The sequence below is a fragment of the Cnephaeus nilssonii genome (genome assembly GCF_951640355.1).
Source record: "Cnephaeus nilssonii genome assembly, chromosome: 5".
Classification (NCBI taxonomy): domain Eukaryota; kingdom Metazoa; phylum Chordata; class Mammalia; order Chiroptera; family Vespertilionidae; genus Cnephaeus; species Cnephaeus nilssonii.
This window is the reverse complement of record NC_137076.1, coordinates 10,675,980-10,696,683: the sequence shown is the minus strand read 5'-3', so window position 1 is coordinate 10,696,683 and position 20,704 is coordinate 10,675,980. Positions and strand designations below refer to the sequence as shown.

At 51.9% G+C, this 20,704-nt stretch overlaps 1 protein-coding gene across 1 annotated transcript in view; it reads left to right on the top strand.

Annotated features, from left to right (window-relative positions):
• Positions 1 to 20,704, top strand: part of MYO1F (myosin IF) — a 36,321-nt gene extending 15,617 nt beyond the window's left edge. The window contains exons 13-28 of the mRNA XM_079770149.1: positions 944 to 1,030; positions 1,512 to 1,679; positions 2,796 to 2,881; positions 4,902 to 4,983; positions 6,714 to 6,820; positions 7,285 to 7,383; positions 7,480 to 7,624; positions 14,742 to 14,856; positions 14,951 to 15,120; positions 16,177 to 16,322; positions 16,698 to 16,844; positions 17,025 to 17,173; positions 17,559 to 17,642; positions 18,246 to 18,441; positions 18,526 to 18,695; positions 19,381 to 20,704. Coding sequence (XP_079626275.1) covers positions 944 to 1,030; positions 1,512 to 1,679; positions 2,796 to 2,881; positions 4,902 to 4,983; positions 6,714 to 6,820; positions 7,285 to 7,383; positions 7,480 to 7,624; positions 14,742 to 14,856; positions 14,951 to 15,120; positions 16,177 to 16,322; positions 16,698 to 16,844; positions 17,025 to 17,173; positions 17,559 to 17,642; positions 18,246 to 18,441; positions 18,526 to 18,695; positions 19,381 to 19,457 — 2,028 coding nt within the window. The 3' untranslated portion in view covers positions 19,458 to 20,704. The remainder of the gene's footprint in view (positions 1 to 943; positions 1,031 to 1,511; positions 1,680 to 2,795; positions 2,882 to 4,901; positions 4,984 to 6,713; positions 6,821 to 7,284; positions 7,384 to 7,479; positions 7,625 to 14,741; positions 14,857 to 14,950; positions 15,121 to 16,176; positions 16,323 to 16,697; positions 16,845 to 17,024; positions 17,174 to 17,558; positions 17,643 to 18,245; positions 18,442 to 18,525; positions 18,696 to 19,380) is intronic.

Sequence of the window (20,704 nt, the reverse complement as noted above, 5' to 3'; positions counted from 1 at the left end):
GTGGAAGAGCCACACTCAAGGGGCCAAAGAGACGCGTGTGGCTCTCGAGCCGCGGTTTGCCGACCACGGCACTAGGGCAACTGGGCTCAGTTCTCCTGGACCCCAGGCAGCTTCCCAGAGCAGACCTCAGGCTCGGCACTCCCTAAGGGGCAAGGGAGCTGGGTGTTTCTCCACCAGCTCCTGCCTCTGATTGACGGCTGCCAGGGCTGACACTTCCGGCCTGCTCCACGCAAGGGCAATCAATGGGCTTGGTTATGGGAGACAGTCCTAACGGATGAGAGTGTAGGGGAAATTTGGAGGGAGGACCTGCCCCATTTTCTTTTCTTTCTTTATTTCAACAAAAGGGAAACTTTATTGAGGCCCAATGGCCACAGAGTTCAGGCAAGAGGTTGCCCACAAAGGAGGTGGTGGAGGGGCCCTGTTTGACCTCCTTCTTGGGGCGCAGGTTGTTGGTGTGGCCCCCACTTCTTGCAGCAGTTGACAGCAAGGGGTGCAGGTGGGCGGAACGCTTTCGCAGATCATCTTGTCGCAGGGGGAGGTAGTTCTGGGGGAGCTGGGGAGGGAGGGCTCCATGATGCAGCCCTGCAGAGGAAGCACCAAGGGCAGGGCGGACTCTGCCCGGATACCGTAGTCCGACAGAGTGCGGCCATCCTCCAGCCCTTTGGCCACAAAAATCAGACGCTGCTAGTCAGGCAGGATGCCCTTCTTACCTTGGATTTCCGCTTTGAGATTCTAAATGGTGTCGCGGGGCGAGACGTCAAAGGTGATGGTCTTGCCATCCAGGGTCTTCACAAAGACCTGCATTTCTGCATCTGTTGGGGAGGCTGCTCAGCCACCTTGTTGAAGAGAAAGAGGGTGGCCCATCCTTGAGCACACATTCTAGAAGTACACACAGCTTTGTCCAGGCGCTCAGCCCCATCCCGGCCCCCTTTGCCACCACCAGGAGGAGTATGTCCAGGAGGGCATCCGCTGGACCCCCATCCAGTACTTCAACAACAAAATCGTCTGTGACCTCATTGAAAACAAGCTGGTGAGAGCCAGGCCAGCTTTACGGGGTCTCCATGAGCCCCAGAGCTGAGCCTAGGAGACCTGGGGGAGCTGGGAGGAGGTAATGGTCCCCGCAGGCCCCTCTTTACCCAGGAGCACAGCTGACACATCCCATCAGCCACCTCACCCATTCGTCCTGCCCACCTGCTCCCCTTGGACTTATTCACTCAACAAACATTCCCCCAGGCAGCCTGCCCAGGGCCAGAGTGCTCAGGGACAGGTCTCCCACCAGACACCCCCGTCTGGGAAAGGTGAAGAGGCATGGATCTCTTATGGGGTCCCTCACCCCTCCTGCACCCCAGGGAGCTTCCACAGCAGCCCACACACACAGATTTGTGCCCCCCCCCACCTTTTGCTCTTATATTTGGAAGGGCCCCCCCACCCTCATCCCAGTGAAGGTCCCTGTAGTGGGATTTGGGCAGAGTAGGGCGAGGCTGAGCGACTGCCACCCCCCATGACCGCAGAGCCCCCCGGGCATCATGAGTGTCCTGGACGACGTGTGCGCCACCATGCACGCCACGGGCGGTGGCGCCGACCAGACGCTGCTGCAGAAGCTGCAGGGCGCCGTGGGTACCCACGAGCACTTCAACAGCTGGAGTTCCGGCTTTGTCATCCACCACTACGCTGGCAAGGTGCGACCCGCCTCCCCCTGCCTCCCCCCACCCCACTGCCCCAGTGGCCCCCAGCGGCACCTCCTCAGACCCTGGGTGTCCAACCTGCTAACAGGAGCTCCTGGGTTCCCCCATCAGGGCTACCCACCCCTTCTCCAGCCCCACCAACGGACCAGGAACACAGATGCCCACTCACTGGCCCCCAGAAACTGGCCTGAGCCCCCACCATGCCTTCAGTCAGAACTGCAGAAACTCACTGGCCCCTGATTAAGGCCACAGCCCCCCTCTAACAGGACAGCTCCCCCTTACATTCAGAAACTCCCTCAAGTGACCCTAAATTGGGCAGCAGACCCCCAAACCCCAATCTAAGCTGTAAGACCCACTAGCCCCCTGATCCAGGACACAGCCTACAATCTTCTGACCCCAACCGGGAGACCCCAGGCCCACGATGCAAGCCACCACCCTCCACAATGGGCTTGAGGCCCCCTGCAGGCCCCTCCCCAAGGCCATAGAAATCCACAGGCCTCCCACCCTGGCCACGCTGTCCCTCCCCAACTGACAGGACTGCAGGCTCTCCCGCTGACCTTAGCCTGGGCAGAGACAGCCTCCATTCTGTGGTCAGCTTGCTACAGCCCACCAGTCCCTGAAATGGGCGGGAGTTCCTGTGTCCCCTGAGCCAGGGAATACCCACAACCACACGGAGAGCCCTCACCTTGGACGGCAGCCCATGAGCCTGGCTGAAATCCCCCAGGATCTCCAGCCACACCTGTAACTTGCCCCTGACCCAGCCGCCCATACCCTCAATTGGCCACGACACAGATGCTCTGACCTTTTAACTCTAAATTAAGGAGCAGCACCCCACCATAGGGACCTTCTGCCCAGGCTGCAGCCTACCCATCCCCAAATCTGGCCTACACCATCACCTCCCCTCACCTCTAACCCAGACTGCACCTCCCACCCTCCAATTTCAACTTGAACATCAGATGCCCAGAGACCCCAGGCCCATGCTGCTGCCTCCACCCCGTCTTCTGAACCATAGCTACTACCCCCATTCTCTCACCCCATGACCACCTGGGCTATAGCCCCCCTACTACCCTGGCCTCAGCTCCTCACGCCCCCCACGCCACCTCCCTCCAGGTCTCCTATGACGTCAGCGGCTTTTGTGAGAGGAACCGAGATGTTCTCTTCTCCGACCTCATAGAGCTGATGCAGACCAGTGAGCAGTAAGTGGGGACATCTGGGCAGAACCGACCCCTGGGGATGGGGGAGGCCCGGGGACCACCCCATGTTCCCCAGAGCTTCCATCAGGCCACAGACTTTGTCAGGGGGGTTGTGTGGCCAGGGCAGTATTTCTGGCGGCTGGTTCTGACTCAACAGTAACCCTTCCCGCGCTCCCTCTACAAACTCAAGCTTTGGTGCCGACAGCTTCCCTCCCATGCAGGGAGAACATACCGCCCCCTGCGTTCTTCTGACCTAACTCATGTAGACCTGTCTCCCTGACCACAGTCGCATGCCGGGTACCATCTTTGGCTTTTTATACCTCAAAATTGTGTTCAGCTCTGCTGTGGACCAGGCACCGTTTGCACTTGCAAGGATGGAAGACTCAAGTCAGAGAACACAGCTGCTGTCATTGAGCCAACAGATTGAACTAGGAAAAAAGGCAAATGGAATCTAGCACAGACAGTGGTTCTGAAAGGGCTGAAAGGGGTTCCTGCCAGCCACCTGGGCCTCGTCGGAGCTGGCTACAAATACAGAATCCCAGGCTCCACCCCAGGAGCCAAAATCTGGATTTTATTAATAAGACTTAGCCTCACCCGCCACCCCAGACCCATGTACAAGTCAGAGTTTGAGATTCATTGGTCTAGAGCAGCCACTTTTCAACCTTTCCATCTCATGGCACACATAAACTGATTACTAAAATTCTGTGGCACACCCAAAAAATATATTTTTTTGCCATGCTGACAAAAAAAAAAGGTATAATTTTGATTCATTCACACTGGACAGCTATTGCTGTGTTGATGGTTGTCATTTTTAAAAAATATTTTTTTTATTGATTTCAGAGAGGAAGAGAGAGAGAGTTAGAAACATCAAAAAATGAGAGAGAATCATTGATCGGCTGCCTCCTGCAGGCCCCCTACTGGGGATAGAGCCCACAACCCGGGCATGTGCCCTTGATCGGAATCGAACACGGGACCCTTCAGTCTGCAGGCCAATGCTTTATCCACTGAGCCAAACCAGCCAGGGCAAGTGGTTGTCATTTTTTAATTTGACAATCTAAGGGAAAAGAGATCAGTGCCCCTCACTAGTCAGGTATTGCATGTTTTAACATTTCTTGCAGCACACCAGTTGAAAATCACTGCTCTAGCCCTGGTTGGTTTTGCTCAGTGGATAGAGCGTCAGTCTGCAGACTGAAGGGTCCCAGGTTCGATTCCGGTCAAGGGCACATATCCGGGTTGCGGGTTCGATCCCCAGTCCGGGGCGTGCAGGAGGCAGCCGATCGATGATTCTCTCTCATTCATTGATGTTTCTAATTCTCTCTCTCCTTTTTCCTTCCTCTCTGAAATCAATAAAAATATATAAAAAAATAAATTAAGTTACATTAAAAAAAAGAAAATTGCTTCTCTAGAGCAGTGCTGTCCAATACATTCCACATCTAATAGAATTCAAGCTACATATGCCATTTTTAAAAAATTATATATTTTTATTGATTTCAGAGAGGAAGGGAGAGGGAGAGATACTCGGTATTTATTAAGCAGTCCACTCATTCTGTGGTCAGAGAAGATCTCGCTGAGAAGATGAGAGAGGGAGCCTGATGTTCCAAAGTGTATTTAACTGATCCCCTGCTGGTGGACACTCAGATTGTGTCCATCTCTGACGATCACAGACAGGGCTACCTCCTACATGCAATCCTGTGTGTGTAAAACGGTTCCTACGAGGGGCCCTGCCCCTGCTGCCCAAGATGCTGCAGCACGGGATATCTTTTCCTACGTCATTTAACTTTTTCTACTTTACTTGCTACACCAAGTCATGCGTGGTCATGGAAGAAGAAGTAACAGAGCAAATAATCAAGGAACCAAAAAAACAAAACCAACCCTCTGACTCTCAACATCTCACCCCCGACATTCAGGAAGAACTATACTTCTCAGCACGTCCTCTGGGCCTCGGGCACCTAAACAGCCCACTTCCGGGAAATGGCAACCCAAGGCCCAGCTCACCTCCAGCCCCTTCTCTCTCCTTTTCCAGAGCCTTCCTCCGGATGCTCTTCCCCGAGAAGCTGGATGTAGACAAGAAGGGCCGCCCCAGCACTGCCGGCTCCAAGATCAAGGTGAGCCTCAGGGCAGGCCAGGAGGAGCTGGGCGTGCGGACGTCCGTGCCGTCTCTCCGGCATCCAGGAGCTGGGCGTGCGGACGTCCGTGCCGTCTCTCCGGCATCCAGGCCCTCTGCCCCTGTCTCTGGCACGCTCTGCCCAGCGGGGTCTTCTCCCAGCTCTGGGGTTAGGGGGCTTGGGCCAGCGTCCTCAATGGTCTCTCCTTAACTCCCTAAATCCAGAAGTGAACCATCACTTAAACATTTTTTTTTAATCTTTTGGTCATTTGCCACTTTTTAAAAAGTGTGATAAAACATACAGAACGTAAATAGACCATCTTAACCATTAAGTGTACATACAGTTCAGTGGCATCAAGTACATTCACAGTGTTGTGCAACCACCCCCACCATCATCAGAACTTCCTCATCTTCCCAAACTGAAACTGTCCCCATTAAACACTTACTCCTCTCCCCCCTCCCCCAGCCCCTGCACCCACCATCTACTTCTGTCTCTATGGGTCTGACTCCTCTAGGGACCTCCTCTGAGTGGAATCACACAGTATTTGTCCTTTTGTGACTGGCTTATTTCACTGAGCATAATGTCCTTAAGGTTCATCCATGTTGTAGGTGTCAGAATTTCCTGCCTTTTTAAAGCAGAATAGTATTCCATTGTGTGGATACACTGCTTTTTCTTTTTTTTTTTTTAATATATTTTATTGATTTTTTTTTTTTTTTACAGAGAGGAAGGGAGAGGGATAGAGAGCCAGAAACATCAATGAGAGAGAAACATCGACCAGCTGCCTCCTGCACACCCCCCACCAGGGATGTGCCCGCAACCAAGGCACATGCCCCCGACCGGAGTCGAACCCGGGACCCTTGAGTCCACAGGCCGACACTCCATCCACTGAACCAAACCGGTTTCGGCTACACTGCTTTTTCTTATCCATTCCTCTGTTGATGGACACTTGGATTGTTTCTACCTTTTAGCTATTGTGAACAGTGCTGCTATGGACATGGGTGTGTCAGCCTAGTAATGTTTTTTTAGATATATTTTTATTGATTTCAGAGGGGAAGGGGGAGGTAGAGAGAAATAGAAACATCAATGATGAGAGAGAATCATTAATAGGCTGCCTCCTGCACACCCCCTACTGGGGATCAAGCCCGCAACCCAGGCCTGTGCCCTTGACCAGAATCAAACCCAGGACCCTTCAGTCCGCAGGCTGACACTCTATCCACTGAGCCAAACCAGCTAGGGCAGCCCAATAATATTTAATAACCATGTATTGAGCACTTGTCAGAGCTGGTAGCAAATACAGGATACTTTACACATGTGGGACTAGTCCCGCCTGGCAGATGGAGAGACCAGGCTCGGAGAGGTGCAGTCACTGGCCCAGATCACACAGCAGAGCCATGCTCAACACCAGGGTCCCCTGCTGCTCCCGCCAGTCCCCACACCTGCAATTTCCTTTCTAGTCTCCACGGAGGGACTAAAATGCACAACCCAAGGCTGACGTCTCAGGCGCACACACAGGATTCCCTACCTGCAAAGAACTGGTCTCCGAAGGATAGGCAGGGGTGTTCTGCGGGACCTGTTTTCCCCGAGGACTTAGCGCTCCATCAACAGACGCTTGCCAGTCCCTGTCCACACACAGTGTGTCCCTGTCTCCTGGGTCTATGGCCAGGGTGGGAGGGGAAAGGGGCCAGAGGGGCCTGAGTGTGTACCACTCCCTGCCTTCCCCTCTGCCTCAGAAACAAGCCAATGACCTGGTGACCACACTGAAGAAGTGCACTCCCCACTATATCCGCTGCATCAAACCCAACGAGACCAAGAGGCCCCATGACTGGGAGGAGAGCAGGTGAGCCCCAGCCTGGTCGGGCTACCGTCCTGACCAATCCACACTGCCCATCCCCAAGAATGACCCTTCCTCCGGAACCCTCCTGGGGTCGCATGACCTCGCAGGATTAACCCAGGCTGACCTCTGGGACCAGTGCCAAGTCCCTCGGAGCCTCGGGGTTACACCTAGAAAAGACCAAGACCCCCACCGACCCGAGGGACAGCCCGAGACTGACTGGAGGATGACCCAGAGACTAGCGCAGCCCCCAGCCCCCAGCCCCCACTCTAGAAGTGACTGGCCACAGAACCAACACAGACCCCTCATCCCAGAACCCAGGCCCCCACTCCACGGAACGGATTCGCTGGGACCAGCGGTGAACTCCCCTCCCCATACCTCAGCCCCCATGCTGCCTCCAGCAGACACCCCGCCCCTCCTAGGACTGGTGTGAGGCCCCCACCATGGGACTCAGGCTGCCTTCCCTCCAGGGTCAAGCACCAGGTTGAGTACCTGGGCCTGAAGGAGAACATCAGGGTACGCAGGGCAGGCTTTGCCTATCGCCGCCAGTTCGCCAAGTTCCTGCAGAGGTGAGGTGCCCTGCCATTCCCAGCCCTAACCGCCACCTGCGGGGTAACCACCAGCTGAGCCATCTGCTCAAACCCTCCCAAACCTCCTGCCACCAGGTATGCCATTCTGACCCCCGAGACATGGCCACGGTGGCGCGGGGACGAGCGTCAGGGGGTCCAGCACCTGCTGCGGGCAGTCAACATGGAACAGGACCAGTACCAGATGGGGAGCACCAAGGTCTTCGTCAAGAACCCTGAGTCCGTAAGTGTGTGCGTGAGAGAGACAGACAGACAGACACGAAACCTGGATCACTTGCATAGGCTCAGGTCCTGCTCTTCAGGCCACTGTGTGGTCTTGAACGTGTTTCCTCACCCTTCCAAGCCTCAGTTTCTCCATTTGGAAAGTGGGGAGAGTAAAAGCTGCCCTGCAGGACAGGGGTGAGGAAAATCCAATGCACAGTGCCTGGCATGTAGTAGGTGATCAGAAAAACCCAAAGTAGCTGGACAGTCCTTGGTGGCCAGGAGGCAGGCAGAGAGACACATGGGTGCCTGGAAAGAATAAGGATGCATGGCTTATCCAGAATGTCCTTTGGTCTCTTATTTTCTTTCTTCTTTCTTTTCTTTTTTTTTTCCTTCCTCCATCTCTTCTTCCTTCACTCCTTCATTCATGAACACATCGGGTCCCTGAGCCTGAGATTCATGTCCAAGTGGCAATTTTCTTATCCAAGACTAGCCTCGGGTCCTGATACATCAAAGACAAACCTCACTGCACATTCTCCAGCACAGGAACAATCCCTCCAGCGGGGCGTCATCAGCTCTTAGCCTTTTCTCAAAAGTCTGGAAGCACCACCCGCTTTATGCTGCCCCTGCTTTCGGGGAAAAGCAAACAAAGCAATGATGAGGAACAGTCCTGGGGAGTCACGTACAGCACAGTGACAACAGTGAAGCATGCTGTATTATAAAGGTGACAGGTGCTAAGAGAGATCTTCAATGTTCTCACCACACAAAAGAAATGGTAGCTATGGGAGGTGATGGGTGTGTTAGCTGACCTCTGTGGTCATCATTTTGCACTATAGAAGTATCAAATCAACTCGTGCACACTCTTAAACTTTCAGAGTGTTATATGACAATTAAATCTCAATAAAGCTGGGGTAAGCTTTGGGGCGTGTTTTTTTTAATCCTCACCTGAGGATATTTTTTCCATTGATTTCTAAAGAAAATGGGAGGGAGGAAGGAGGGGGAAGAGAAACATCGATGCGATGTGAGAGACAAGTGGATTGGTTGCCTCTGGCATGAACTCCTACTGGGGCGGGGAACCTGCAACTGAGGTACATGGCCTTGACTGGAAATCGAACCCATGACCCTTCAATCCATGGGCTGGTGCTCTAACCACTGAGCAAGCCAGTCAGGGCAAGGGGGAAGTTTTTGTTTTGTTTTTTTAATCCTCATCCGAGGATATTTTCCCATTGATTTTTAGGGAGAGTAAAAGAGAGAGGGAAAGACAGAGGAACATCAATGTGTTTTGGTTGCCTCCTGCACACGACCCAACCATGGCCCAGGCTGGGGAGGAGCCTGCAACCAAAGGTACGTGCCCTTGACCGGAATCAAACCTGGGACCCTTTGGTCCACAGGCCAACACTCCATCCACTGAGCCAAACCGGTTAGGGCAGCGGGAAGTGTTTTTTAAAAAACAACGACATCAACAAAAACAGGGCAAGGAATCCCCGAAGGGCTTGTCTGGGCCCTGCTTCTATGTGAGGTTGGAAAGCAAACAGGGAGATGACCATCTCAATGAGCTTAACTAGTTGACCAGATTCTCAGGCGAATCCTAGGTTCCCCAGTCTGGGATGAGCTGGAACATCAAGGAAAGGTTTGCCGGGTACAGGGCCAGGGCAGGGCCAGCCAGGTGCCTCCTGGCACCTGCTCTGTTGGCACCTGGAGACAACCGGGAGGCTGTTGAAAGGATTCCCTTGAAGTCACTGTACTTAAAGGTAACTGTTCTCTCACCGATCCAAAAACAACACAGCGGGGTGGACACTCGGAGACTGCACAGCTCCAAAAATAGTCTGTCTTGGGAGGTTGGGAAACTTTGTCCACATCTACCTCCTAGAGCTTTTCCCTATGGATTCACTTTGCTCCAAAAAAAAATAAAAAGTCTGGAATCTCATTCAAAGTCAGTATTGTTACTAATAGAAACTTATCACAAACCAAAATTGTTCATGGCTAAAACTATACCTGAAACAATTCAATTTGTAACCGATAAGAAAAAAATGGAGAGAGGGAGGGGAAGAAAAATAGGAGGATGGGTGGGAGAGAAAGAGACTCTATCTTGCCTGTTGCTGGCAGATTGTAAAATCTGACTCTGAAAGAAACATAATATAGACACTGCAAAAGATAGACAGACAAAATAAAGCTAGCACTAAGACTATAGAAGGTTCAACCGAAGGACTTGTATTCATGCATATAAGCATAAACAATGGACGCAAAACTCTGGGGGGTGAGGGCATATATGGGAGTGGGGTAGGGGTGGGGCAATGGTAAGATATGTACACATATAATACCTTAATTAAAAAAAAGATTATTTAAAAAAAAGACTATAGAAGGTAAAATCAAATTTTGACAAAAATTGTGGCCTGCACATTTTGAGACTGCAATTTGAATGATAAAATTTACAAAAGTAAAAGTTTGGTGGGAACTTTTTATATATATATATATATATATATATATATATATATATATATATATATATATTATTGATTTTTTACAGAGAGGAAGAGAGAGGGATAGAGAGTTAGAAACATCGATCAGCTGCCTCCTGCACACCCCCTACTGCGGATGTGCCCGCAACCAAGGTTCATGCCCTTGACCGGAATCGAACCTGGGACCCTTGAGTCCGCAGGCCGACGCTCTATCCACTGAGCCAAACCGGTTTCGGCTGGTGGGAACTTTTTATAATGGAAAAAAAAGATTGGTAATTTGCACAGGAAATAAAAATGATCCTAATGAGAATAATTTTAGTGAAATGGAAATGGGTGGGGCGGGGAGCATGAAAACAATTTGACTATGCTATGTCGAAAACTGATCAAGGGCCCAGCCGTGAACCTCTGAACCAGAAGGTCAGTTTGATTCTGGGTCAGTGCACCTGCCTGGGTTGCAGACTCAATCCCCAGTGTGTGGCCCTAGCTGGTTTGGCTCAGTGGATAGAGTGTTGGCCTTCGGACTAAAGGGTCCCAGGTTTGATTCCGGCCAAGGGCACGTGCCCTGGCTGCGGGCTTGATTCTCCTCCAGTAGGGGGCCTGCAGGAGGCAGCCAATCAATGATTCTCTCTCATCATTGACATTTGTCTCTCCCTTTCCCTTCCTCTCTGAAATCAATACCAGGTGTACAAGTTAATAATACAGATTTTTTTTCAGTAGATGGAGTTACACATATGTTGATATATGTGCGATTTGATATGTATGCTATTTTGTTGTACTGACAGCAAGCTTCAAAATTTCTGAAGGTGTTAACATCATAGATATTTTTATGCTTAAAAAATGTCGAATTTCATGCCAAAAAAAAAAAAAGAGCATTTGCGGGAAGTTTTAATTCATTACTTTATTTTGAAGAAATAGTTATTGTATACTTCGGGAAGCTTATGGTGAACATGCTCCATCGCAAGATACTTGTGAACGCTGGTTTAAACACTTTAAAAATGATGATTTCAATGTGAAAGACAAAGAACGTCCAGGTCAACCGAAAAAGTTTGATGACCAACAATTACAAGCATTATTGGATGAAGATGCATGTCAAACTCAAAAACAACTAGCAGAAAGATTAAACGTTGCTCAACAAACCATTTCCGATCATTTACAAGCAATGGGAAAGATTTTAAAGGAAGGAAAATGGATGCCACATCAACTGAACAAAAGACAAATGGGAAACCGAAAAGTCATCAGTAAAATGTTGCTTCAATGGCACGAAGGAAAGTCTTTTTGGCCCTAGCCTGTTTGGCTCAGTGGATAGAGCATCGGCCTGCAGACCGAAGGGTCCCAGGTTCGATTCCAGCCAAGGGCACATGCCCGGGTTGTGGGCTCGATCCCCAGTAGGGGGCGTGCAGGAGGCAGCCAATCAATGATTCTCTCTCATCATTGATGTTTCTATCTCTCTCTCTCCCTCTCCCTTCCTCTCGGAAATCAATAAAGAAATATATTAAAGGGAAAAAAATCTTTTGGCATCGAATTGTGACTGGCGATAAAAAGTAGATTTATTTTGAGAATCCCAGATGCACAAAATCATGGGTTGATCCAGGTCAACCATAACATCGACTGCAAGGCCAAATCGCTTCGGACAGAAGACAATGCTCTGCGTTTGATGGGATCAGGAAGGTGTGGTATATGATGAGCTTCTAAAACCAGGTGAAACCGTTAATACTGATCACTACCGACAACAAATTATTAATTTGAACCACGCTTTGATCGTGAAACGACCAGAATAGGCCAGAAGACACGGCAAAGTAATTTTGCTTCATGATAACGCACCATCACACACTTCAAAACCAGTTAAAGACACGTTAAAAGATCTTGCCTGGGAAGTATTAACCCACCTGCTGTATTCTCCAGACCTTGCTCCTTCAGATTACCACTTGTTCCGATCAATGGCACACGCACTTTCTGAGCAGCACTTCAAAACATACGAAGAAGTGGAAAATTGGGTCTCTGAATGGTTTGCCTCAAAACAAGAAAAGTTCTACTGGGACGGTATCCACAAATTACCTGAAAGATGGGGAAATGTGTAGCTAGCGATGGACATTACTTTGAGTAAAGCACTTTTAATTTTTTAATTTTTTTTTATATTTTATTGGTTTTTTACAGAGAGGAAGAGAGAGGGATAGAGAGCCAGAAACATCGATGAGAGAGAAACATCCATCAGCTGCCTCTTGCACACCCCCTACTGGGGATGTGCCCGCAACCAAGGTACATGCCCTTAACCGGAATCGAACCCAGGACCCTTGAGTCCGCAGGCCTACGCTCTATCCACTGAGCCAAACCAGTTTCGGCTGAGTAAAGCACTTTTGATGTTTCTCTTGAAATTATCGTGTTTTCTTTGATTACAAAATCCGCCATTATTAACCGGTACACCTGGTAAAAATATATACTTGTTTAAAAAGCTGATCAAGGAATTAAGTGAACCAAATGGAGTTGGAGCTTCTCTCAACCACAAATGCACTCAAGTGAGATGATTCTGCATTGGATTGTTTCTTGTAAAGATGGACACAAATTTTCCTTGGACATGTTATACACCTGCTGGCCTTCACTCAATCATCCCAGGTATATTGGTTTCGCGTGGCTGCTGTAACCAAGTGCCACAAACTGGATGGTTTAACCCAACAGAAACTTATTTTCTCACATTTCTGGAGGCTAGAAATCCAAAATCAAGGTGCCACGCTTCCTCTGAAGATTCCAGGGAAGAATCCTTCCTTGCCTCTCCCTAACTTTTGGTGGCTGACAGAGATCCTTGGCATTCCTAGGTTTAGAGATGCATCTGCCATCTCTGCCTGTCAGCACATGGCCTTCCCTGTGTGTCTGGGTCCGAATTTCCCTCTCCTTACAAGGACACCAGTCATTTTGGATTTAGGGCCCACCCTAAATTTAGCATGATCTCATTTTAACATGATTATATCTGCAAAGACCCTCTCTCCAGATGAGACCACAGTCTCAGGTTCTGGGTGGACATGACTCTCGGGGAAGACCCTATACAACCCAGCCCACCAGGATAAGCTTCGACTGGAGTCCTGTCTCAGCCCCTTCGCACGCCTATACTTGCCTCCGCAGCATAAAGGAGATACATTTTGAACTCTGTAGACAGGAAGGCTCATTCCCCAAATTGAAAACAAATTCTCTTTACTGGGCAGAAATCACTTGTCCCATCTTCCTAAAACAGCTAAAGGGAAGGGGGTTCCTGTTTGACTGGCTCACTCCCAGTTCTACAGGCTGGCCTCCCATTATTCATACCTGTCCCCCTCAGCAAACCAGAGAAGGCACCTCTGTGCTCTCCAGACAACCTACACGAGGCATTACTCAAACACACTTTGCACACAGACCCACCAACCATAGACAATTAGAGAAACAGAAGAATACACAAAACTGCAATGTTGGTTTTTCTTCCTCGTGAGACGACTCCAAACCTTATATGAAGTTATAAACACCCACGGCTATAAAAATCCTCCAAGTTATATTTTTAAAGTGCATTTGAACCAGGTATCTGTAGAATCATCCTTTTAGTCCTTGCAGGAAATCCTGGAGTTTCTGGGAGACATCAACCACCTTGGTCAGCAAAGTGGGTAGCCAGGCTTTGAGCAGTGATGGGTATTTGTGTGTTTGAGAAATCTTTCTGCGTGAAGCGTTATTTTTATAAAGCCCAATTTCATTTTCAGTATTTCCCATCTTCGCTGATGCCAATGCTATCTCTTTTATCACTAAATGTATGTTTGAATTAGGATGTTTCCCAACCATCCGTCCTGTTCCAATTGATGGTTCTAGTCCTTGACCAGCACCCCACTGTTCTTATTACTATTGATTCATGACTCTTCATATCCAGGGGGTTCCTCTCCTTGATATGCTTACCTGTTATTATTTTTTTTAAAGATATCTTTCATGGCATTTCCATTATGCTTTGGTCAAATATAGTTTATTTTCTAAGCACTCTCTGGACCAAGACCCTTAAAACTCAAAAGTCTGGCCCCGACCAGGTGGTTCAGTTGGTTGGAGGCCAGGGTGCATACGGGAGGCAACCAATTGATGTTTCTCTCTCACATGACGTTTCTCTCTTTCTCTGTCCCTTCTTCTCTCTCTAAAAATCAATAAACATAGCCTCAGATGAGGATGGAAAAAAACACACCTCGAAAGTCTGCTTTCTGCAAAAGATTTCTATCCCAGATCACCATGTATGGCTGTGCAGGTTGTACACTACATAACCACATAGTTGCCTGTCATTAGATGTTCATGTTTACAGTATCTTGTTCTTCTAAAATGCACGCTGATTCACATTTCTAACACCTCTGAAGTTGGGGTGCACCTCACATGAAAGGCATAACAGAGCTTAATTAGCAGTGTGGGATAACATGATGTTATACCATTTCTGGCAAAACCACATAGCTATAATAGGCAGAACTGGGATTTGAACCCAACCAGGCAAGCCAGTTATAATTTAATGCAGGGGCTTGGGCCACATATTGGGAGGGAATGCTGGGTCACATCATTTGGAGGAAGAAAATGTTGACCACAGTGTGAGAGCAGGTGCCCCTGAGCAAGAGCATGTGGGTGGGGTGGGCTCAAGAGAAATTGGAGATTGTGGCCCTGGGGAGACACTGGGACCCACCACCCCTCCATCCCGCCCAGCTCTTTCTTCTAGAAGAGATGCGAGAGCGCAAGTTTGATGGCTTTGCCCGCACCATCCAGAAGGCCTGGCGGCGCCATGTGGCAATCCGGAAGTACGAGGAGATGCGAGAGGAAGGTAAGAGGCTGCAGGTGGGAGGCAGAGGGTGCAAACAGATGGACCTGGAAGAGCCAGGCCACAACCTCTGCCCCCACACCCTGTGTCCCCACAGCTTCCAACATCCTGCTGAACAAGAAGGAGCGGAGACGAAATAGCATCAATCGGAACTTCGTTGGAGACTACTTGGGGCTGGAGGAGCGGCCAGAGCTGCGTCAGTTCCTGGGCAAGAGGGAGCGTGTGGACTTCGCTGACTCGGTCACCAAGTACGACCGCCGCTTCAAGGTGAGGCACCAGCAAGTGGGTATGTCCAGAACCCTGGCTCCAGCCTGGCACCCCCATCAGAGGCACACCCTCACCTGGCCGGGACACACCTGCCCACAGGTATATGCTCAACTAACAGAGATACATCTATCCATCAAATATGCCCTTGTGTAGTCCAAACACACCTATCCATCAGATGTGAAGGTGACAGGTAGGGCCTTCACCTTTACCTGGCCAGATACATCTGTCCACAATTACACCCTCACCTTACCCAGAAGCCCTGACCACAGGACCATTCTCACTTATCCTGGAAACATTTATCCATTAGGTACACTCAGTCTAAATAGACCTGTCAATTAGACACACCTTCACCTAGCCTAACACCTGTGCACAGCTACTCTTACCTGACCTGGGTACACATGTCCAGCAAGTACACCTTTACCTATCCTGTACCTTTTCAGACACCCACTTCTAGCCAATATAGCCTTACTTAACCTCTTATCTATACTAATAAAAGGGTAATATGCTAATTAGACCAGGAGACCTTCTGGATGTCCTTCCAGACAAAGCCATGGTGGCGGGGCCGAGGCAGAGGCAGTTAGGGGTGATCAAGCCAGGAGGGGAGGGCAGTTGGGGGTGATCAGGCTGGCGGGGGAGGGCAGTTGGGGGCAAGCAGGCCGGCAGTGGGGGGCAGTTGGGGGCGAGCAGGCCAGCAAGAGGGCAGTTGGGGGCGAGCAGACCGACAGGGGGGAAGCTGGGGGCGAGCAGGCAGGCAGGCAGGCAGGCAGGTAAGCAGTTAGGAGCCAGCAGTCCCAGATTGCAAGAGGGATGTCCGACTGCAGTTTAGGCCCGATCCCTGTGGGGTCCCAGATTGGAGAGGGTGCAGGCCGAGCTGAGGGACCCCCCTCCCCTGCACAGATTTCATGCACCGGGCCACTAGTTTATTATATAACCACTCATATACCTTCACATGAAGGGACACCTTCACCTGACCTACCAGCACCACCCCTCTGCCTGGCATTGACCCCCATGCCCCAGGCTCCTGCCATCAGCCTCTCTGGTACTGCATCCTCACAGCCCATCAAGAGGGACTTGATCCTGACGCCCAGGTGTGTGTATGTGATTGGGCGGGAGAAGGTGAAGAAGGGACCCGAGAAGGGCCAGGTGCGTGAGGTCCTGAAGAAGAAGCTGGAGATCCAGACCCTGCGGGGAGTTTCCCTCAGGTGAGGCCAGGAGCCCACCTGCCCCACAGTCACTCTCTGGTCATCTCAGCTGTCCTCATACTTGTTACCCCATTTGTAACCCTGGCTGTTTTACCTGCTGCTACACATATAACCCTCTCTTGGCCCTACCTGTCACCTTCACCAGCCCCCACGTTCATGATCCTGGTTTGCCCATTGCAATGTCCCCTCACCTGACTCCTTACCTGGCCCTTCTCTGTTACCACCTTCTCCCGCTCCCCGCCACTTCTCCCGTTTCGCCCACCTGTTAACTCCTCACTTGCCTCTTACCTACCCTCCCCGGTTGCATCTCACATGTCACTCCTTCTCCACCCTCACCCATCACTATCACCCGCCTTTCCTCCTGCCCCTCCCCAGCACGCGGCAAGACGACTTCTTCATCCTCCAAGAAGAAGCGGCCGACAGCTTCCTGGAAAGCATCTTCAAGACGGAGTTTGTCAGCCTCCTGTGCAAGCGCTTCGAGGAGGCAACACGGAGACCCCTGCCCCTCACCTTCAGCGACACGTATGGGCCTCCCCATCACCACCACCACCCTCGCGCTAGTCTAGGCACAGCACCCCTCTCCCATCCACGGACCAGCTGAACGGCTCCGCCACCCACCGCTGCCCGGCCGGGCAAGGATGGGGTGGGGAGGTCCTCCTACTTGGGAGGCGGTGCCCATACAGCTTCCTCCTCTCCCCACAGACTACAGTTCCGGGTGAAGAAGGAGGGCTGGGGCGGAGGTGGCACCCGCAGCGTCACTTTCTCGCGTGGCTCCGGCGACGTGGCGGTGCTCAAAGCTAGCAGCCGAGCCCTCACAGTCACCGTGGGTGATGGGCTACCCAAAAGCTCCAGTGAGTCTGCGCAGACGCGGGGGGCGTGGCCAAAATGGCGAGGCCACCAAGGGACCAATCAAGGCTGAAAGGGCGGAGCCAGTGAGGCTGCCAAGTGTGAGGGCGGGCCCTGGAGGAGAGGGTCTAGAAAGACTTAGAGGAGACCAATGATTGGGCGAGAGGTGAGGAGTGGGCGTGGCCAAAGAGGCAGCCTGTGAGCGCGCTAAAGGATGGGGGCGAGCCCTGGAATGGGTGGGTCCTGGAGAAGAGGGACCAATCACTGTGCGGAGCTCCGGAGTGGGCTCTGGGCAGAGCCAGAATAGACGGGGCTTGTGGGCGGGGCCAGGAGCCCGGTCTAGTCTGGCCACCCCTCAAATCCCTACATCCTTTCCCCTGTCCTTTTCAGAACCTACACGAAAAGGAATGTCCCAGGGAAAACCTCGAAGATCGGCCCAGGCCCCTTCTCGGGCAGCCCCCGGACACCCCAGGGGTGAGGAGATGCCCCCACTAAGTGTCCTCCCTTCTTGTGGACTCCATAACCTGCGCCATACTTCCTGTCAGCGATATCTAACAGGCAGAGAGGATCACTCTCTAGTTCTCTATGCAGAACTCTCCATAGCTCCCCATCTCCCACATCATAAAGGCTAAGCTTAGTTTGGTATTCAAAGCCCTTCAGAACCTGACACCTGCTATAACCACTGACCTCTTCTCTCCTCTAATCTTACACTCCTGTCATGCAAGCTACACCTTATTTTTACCAACTTACCAAATTTGCTCTTACCTCCAGGCCTTTGCTGGAGCTGTTTGCTCTGCCTGTCTCCCAAATTCCCACTACACTGGAGTTCCTATTCAGCTTCCAAGACCCACCCCAAAAAGTCCTCCTACAAGGGGCGTGGGGGGCGGGCAGAGCCTTACCCCTGAAGAACCTCTCTCTGGCCCCACCTGGCCCCTGGGTCCCTCCCTCTGGCCCAGTCACCATACCGGATTGAGTGTGGCTGCCTCCTTCCCTCAGACTGGGAACTTGGAGTCAAATCCTTCCCAAATACTCCTAACAGCATCCTAATAAATGCCTTCATCCTTGTTCCCACCACAGGTCTGGACCGAAACGGGGTACCCCCCTCTGCCAGAGGAGGCCCTCTGCCCCTGGAGATCACATCTAGAGGGGGCTCTCAGCGGCCTCCCCGAGGCCCTCCACTCTCAGCCCAGAGGGCCAGCAGACGCCCCCAGGCACGGCCCCCCTCTGAGCGCAACACAGAATTCCTCAATGTGCCTGATGAGGGTGTGGCCGGGTAGGTGGGGTGGGAGGGCAGCGCCAAGGGGTAAGTAGGCAGGGGAGTATCTAGGGCTGTGACAGACACCCCCTGTGCCCACAGCATGCAGAGGAAGCGCAGCGTGGGGCAGCGACCAGTGCCTGGTGTGGGCCGACCCAAGCCCCAGCCACGGATACACGGCCCGCGGTGCCGGGCACTGTATCAGTATGTGGGCCAAGACGTGGATGAGCTGAGCTTCAACGTGAATGAGGTCATCGAGATCCTCATGGAAGGTATGTGTGCTGGGGCAGAGGTGGGAGGGGTCAGAACCCTGACACAGCCAGGCAACCCCCATTACTGCATATCCATCCAACGGGAGAACAGAGGGGGCCAGCTAGCTCCCAGGCCCAGCTAGAGTTTGTCCTCTTCTGAGCCAGTGGCTGCATAAGCCAGAGGCCTTGGGTGGAGGTCACCTCCTAAGCCACCTGGGAGCCTGCCTGGTCTCACTGCATCACATGTAGTAGTATCCCAGCCTCATTTTGTTGCCCATCAAACATAGGGCCAGCAGAACCTCAGAGACCCCTTGTTGAGTAGGAAATGGGCATGTCTGGATGGCCCAGGCCACCTCCTAACTCACTAGTAAGCCCCTGGGCTGCCCCCCAGAGGGGGCTGGGACTCAAGAGCACCCTCTGTAAGTGGGTGGGGAAGCCCCATTGAGGTCATTCTTGGGTCCACCCATAGAGACTATGGGGAGGGGCCTGTGGGAAGAGTACAAGTGAATGTTCTAGAAAATGATGAAATGTGAGCCAGTGACAAGGAAAAATCCTGTATGTGTCCCTCCCTCCCTCCCTTCCGTCACTCTCTTTTCAGCCTCTGCCTTTTGCCAGGCCAGTGGAAATGAGTGAGACAGACTGAGCCAACATGCAGGTTTTCTCTGGGGTGGGCTGGTGGTGCCTCATACTTTCTTCTGTCCCACAGATTCCTCAGGCTGGTGGAAAGGCCGGCTGCATGGCCAGGAGGGCCTCTTCCCTGGGAACTATGTGGAGAAGATCTGAGTGGGGGGCCCAGGATTCTGTCCTTCCGCCTGCCAGGGAGCCAGGCCCTGCTGGCAGGGGGTCTCATGTCTCTTAGCTGCATTAGCCCGAAGGTCCAGTCCTGTGGCCTCCAGCCCAGCCCAGGCTCTGGGTGGGTCTGAGGGTCATCACTGCAGCCACCTCTGGGCCCTGGCCTCCCCTGTGTCACACCTGTTTCCTAGTGTGTCACATAGGACTAACAGCAGAGCCTACCTCCCAGCTGCCTTGTGAGTATGAAATGAGTCGTATCCTAGCAGCAAAGCATGGGGAAAAGTGGGGAGGCCTTCACAAGTGTGACCTCCCTCCTTCTCCACTGAGGCAATAAATGTTTGCCGGATAGAAGTATAAACAGACTGAGCGCCAACCTTCTTAGAAACCTGTGACATAAGAGCAGCAAACGCACCATTTTACAGGTGTAAACATGAAGGCTCAGAGGTTAAGTCACTTGCCCAAGATTCCACAGAGCCAAGCCTTGAAACATTTGAGCTTGTCCACTTGCCAGCTGCCAAAAGTTGTATCCCAGCTTTCCTTCAAAAAATGGTCTGGTTGGTTCTGTCAGATCTGAATCTGCAGTCCCCAAACCCATCTAGGACCTGACTGGACCCTGAGGAAGGAAAGAGGCCCCACACAGCCCTCCACAGTCCACCCTGGGCCACCCCTGGTCCCTACCCTCTACCCCATGTTTGTGCCTTCTTAGCCCTCATTTGCCTGGGGTCTGGAAGGTTCTGACATTCCAGGGCCCTGACTTTCTGCACTTACGGTCACAGGTGAAGGGGTCATCTGGCAACTGGTCTCCCCAGCTGTCTGCAAACCCATGCTGAAATCTGAGCCTTTGAGATCCTTACAGGGGCAGCTGGAACCAGCTGGGAGTTCTGCCATGGTCTCAGCATCCTGGCTTTCTAGACAGATACCTCCTCTGTGCTCAGCCCCTCAATGAGCAGCCAGTCTGGGAGACTGGTGGGGTCAGGACTGAGCCAGAGAAGGGACAGGGGCTGACTGGCCAGCTGAGCCTTTTGCAGGGTCTGCACCCTTTCTCTTCTGCACCCACCTGGGGAAGCTGAGTGTGGCTGAGGGGAAAAAAATCCCAAAGTTGCCCCCAACTGCCCTCCCCTGCTGGCCCAGTCACCCCTAACTTCCCTCCCTTGCCAGCCTGGTCACCCCTAACTGCCCTCCCCTGCAGGCCTGATCACCCCCTAACTGTCCTTCCCTGCAGGCCTGGTTGCCCCCAA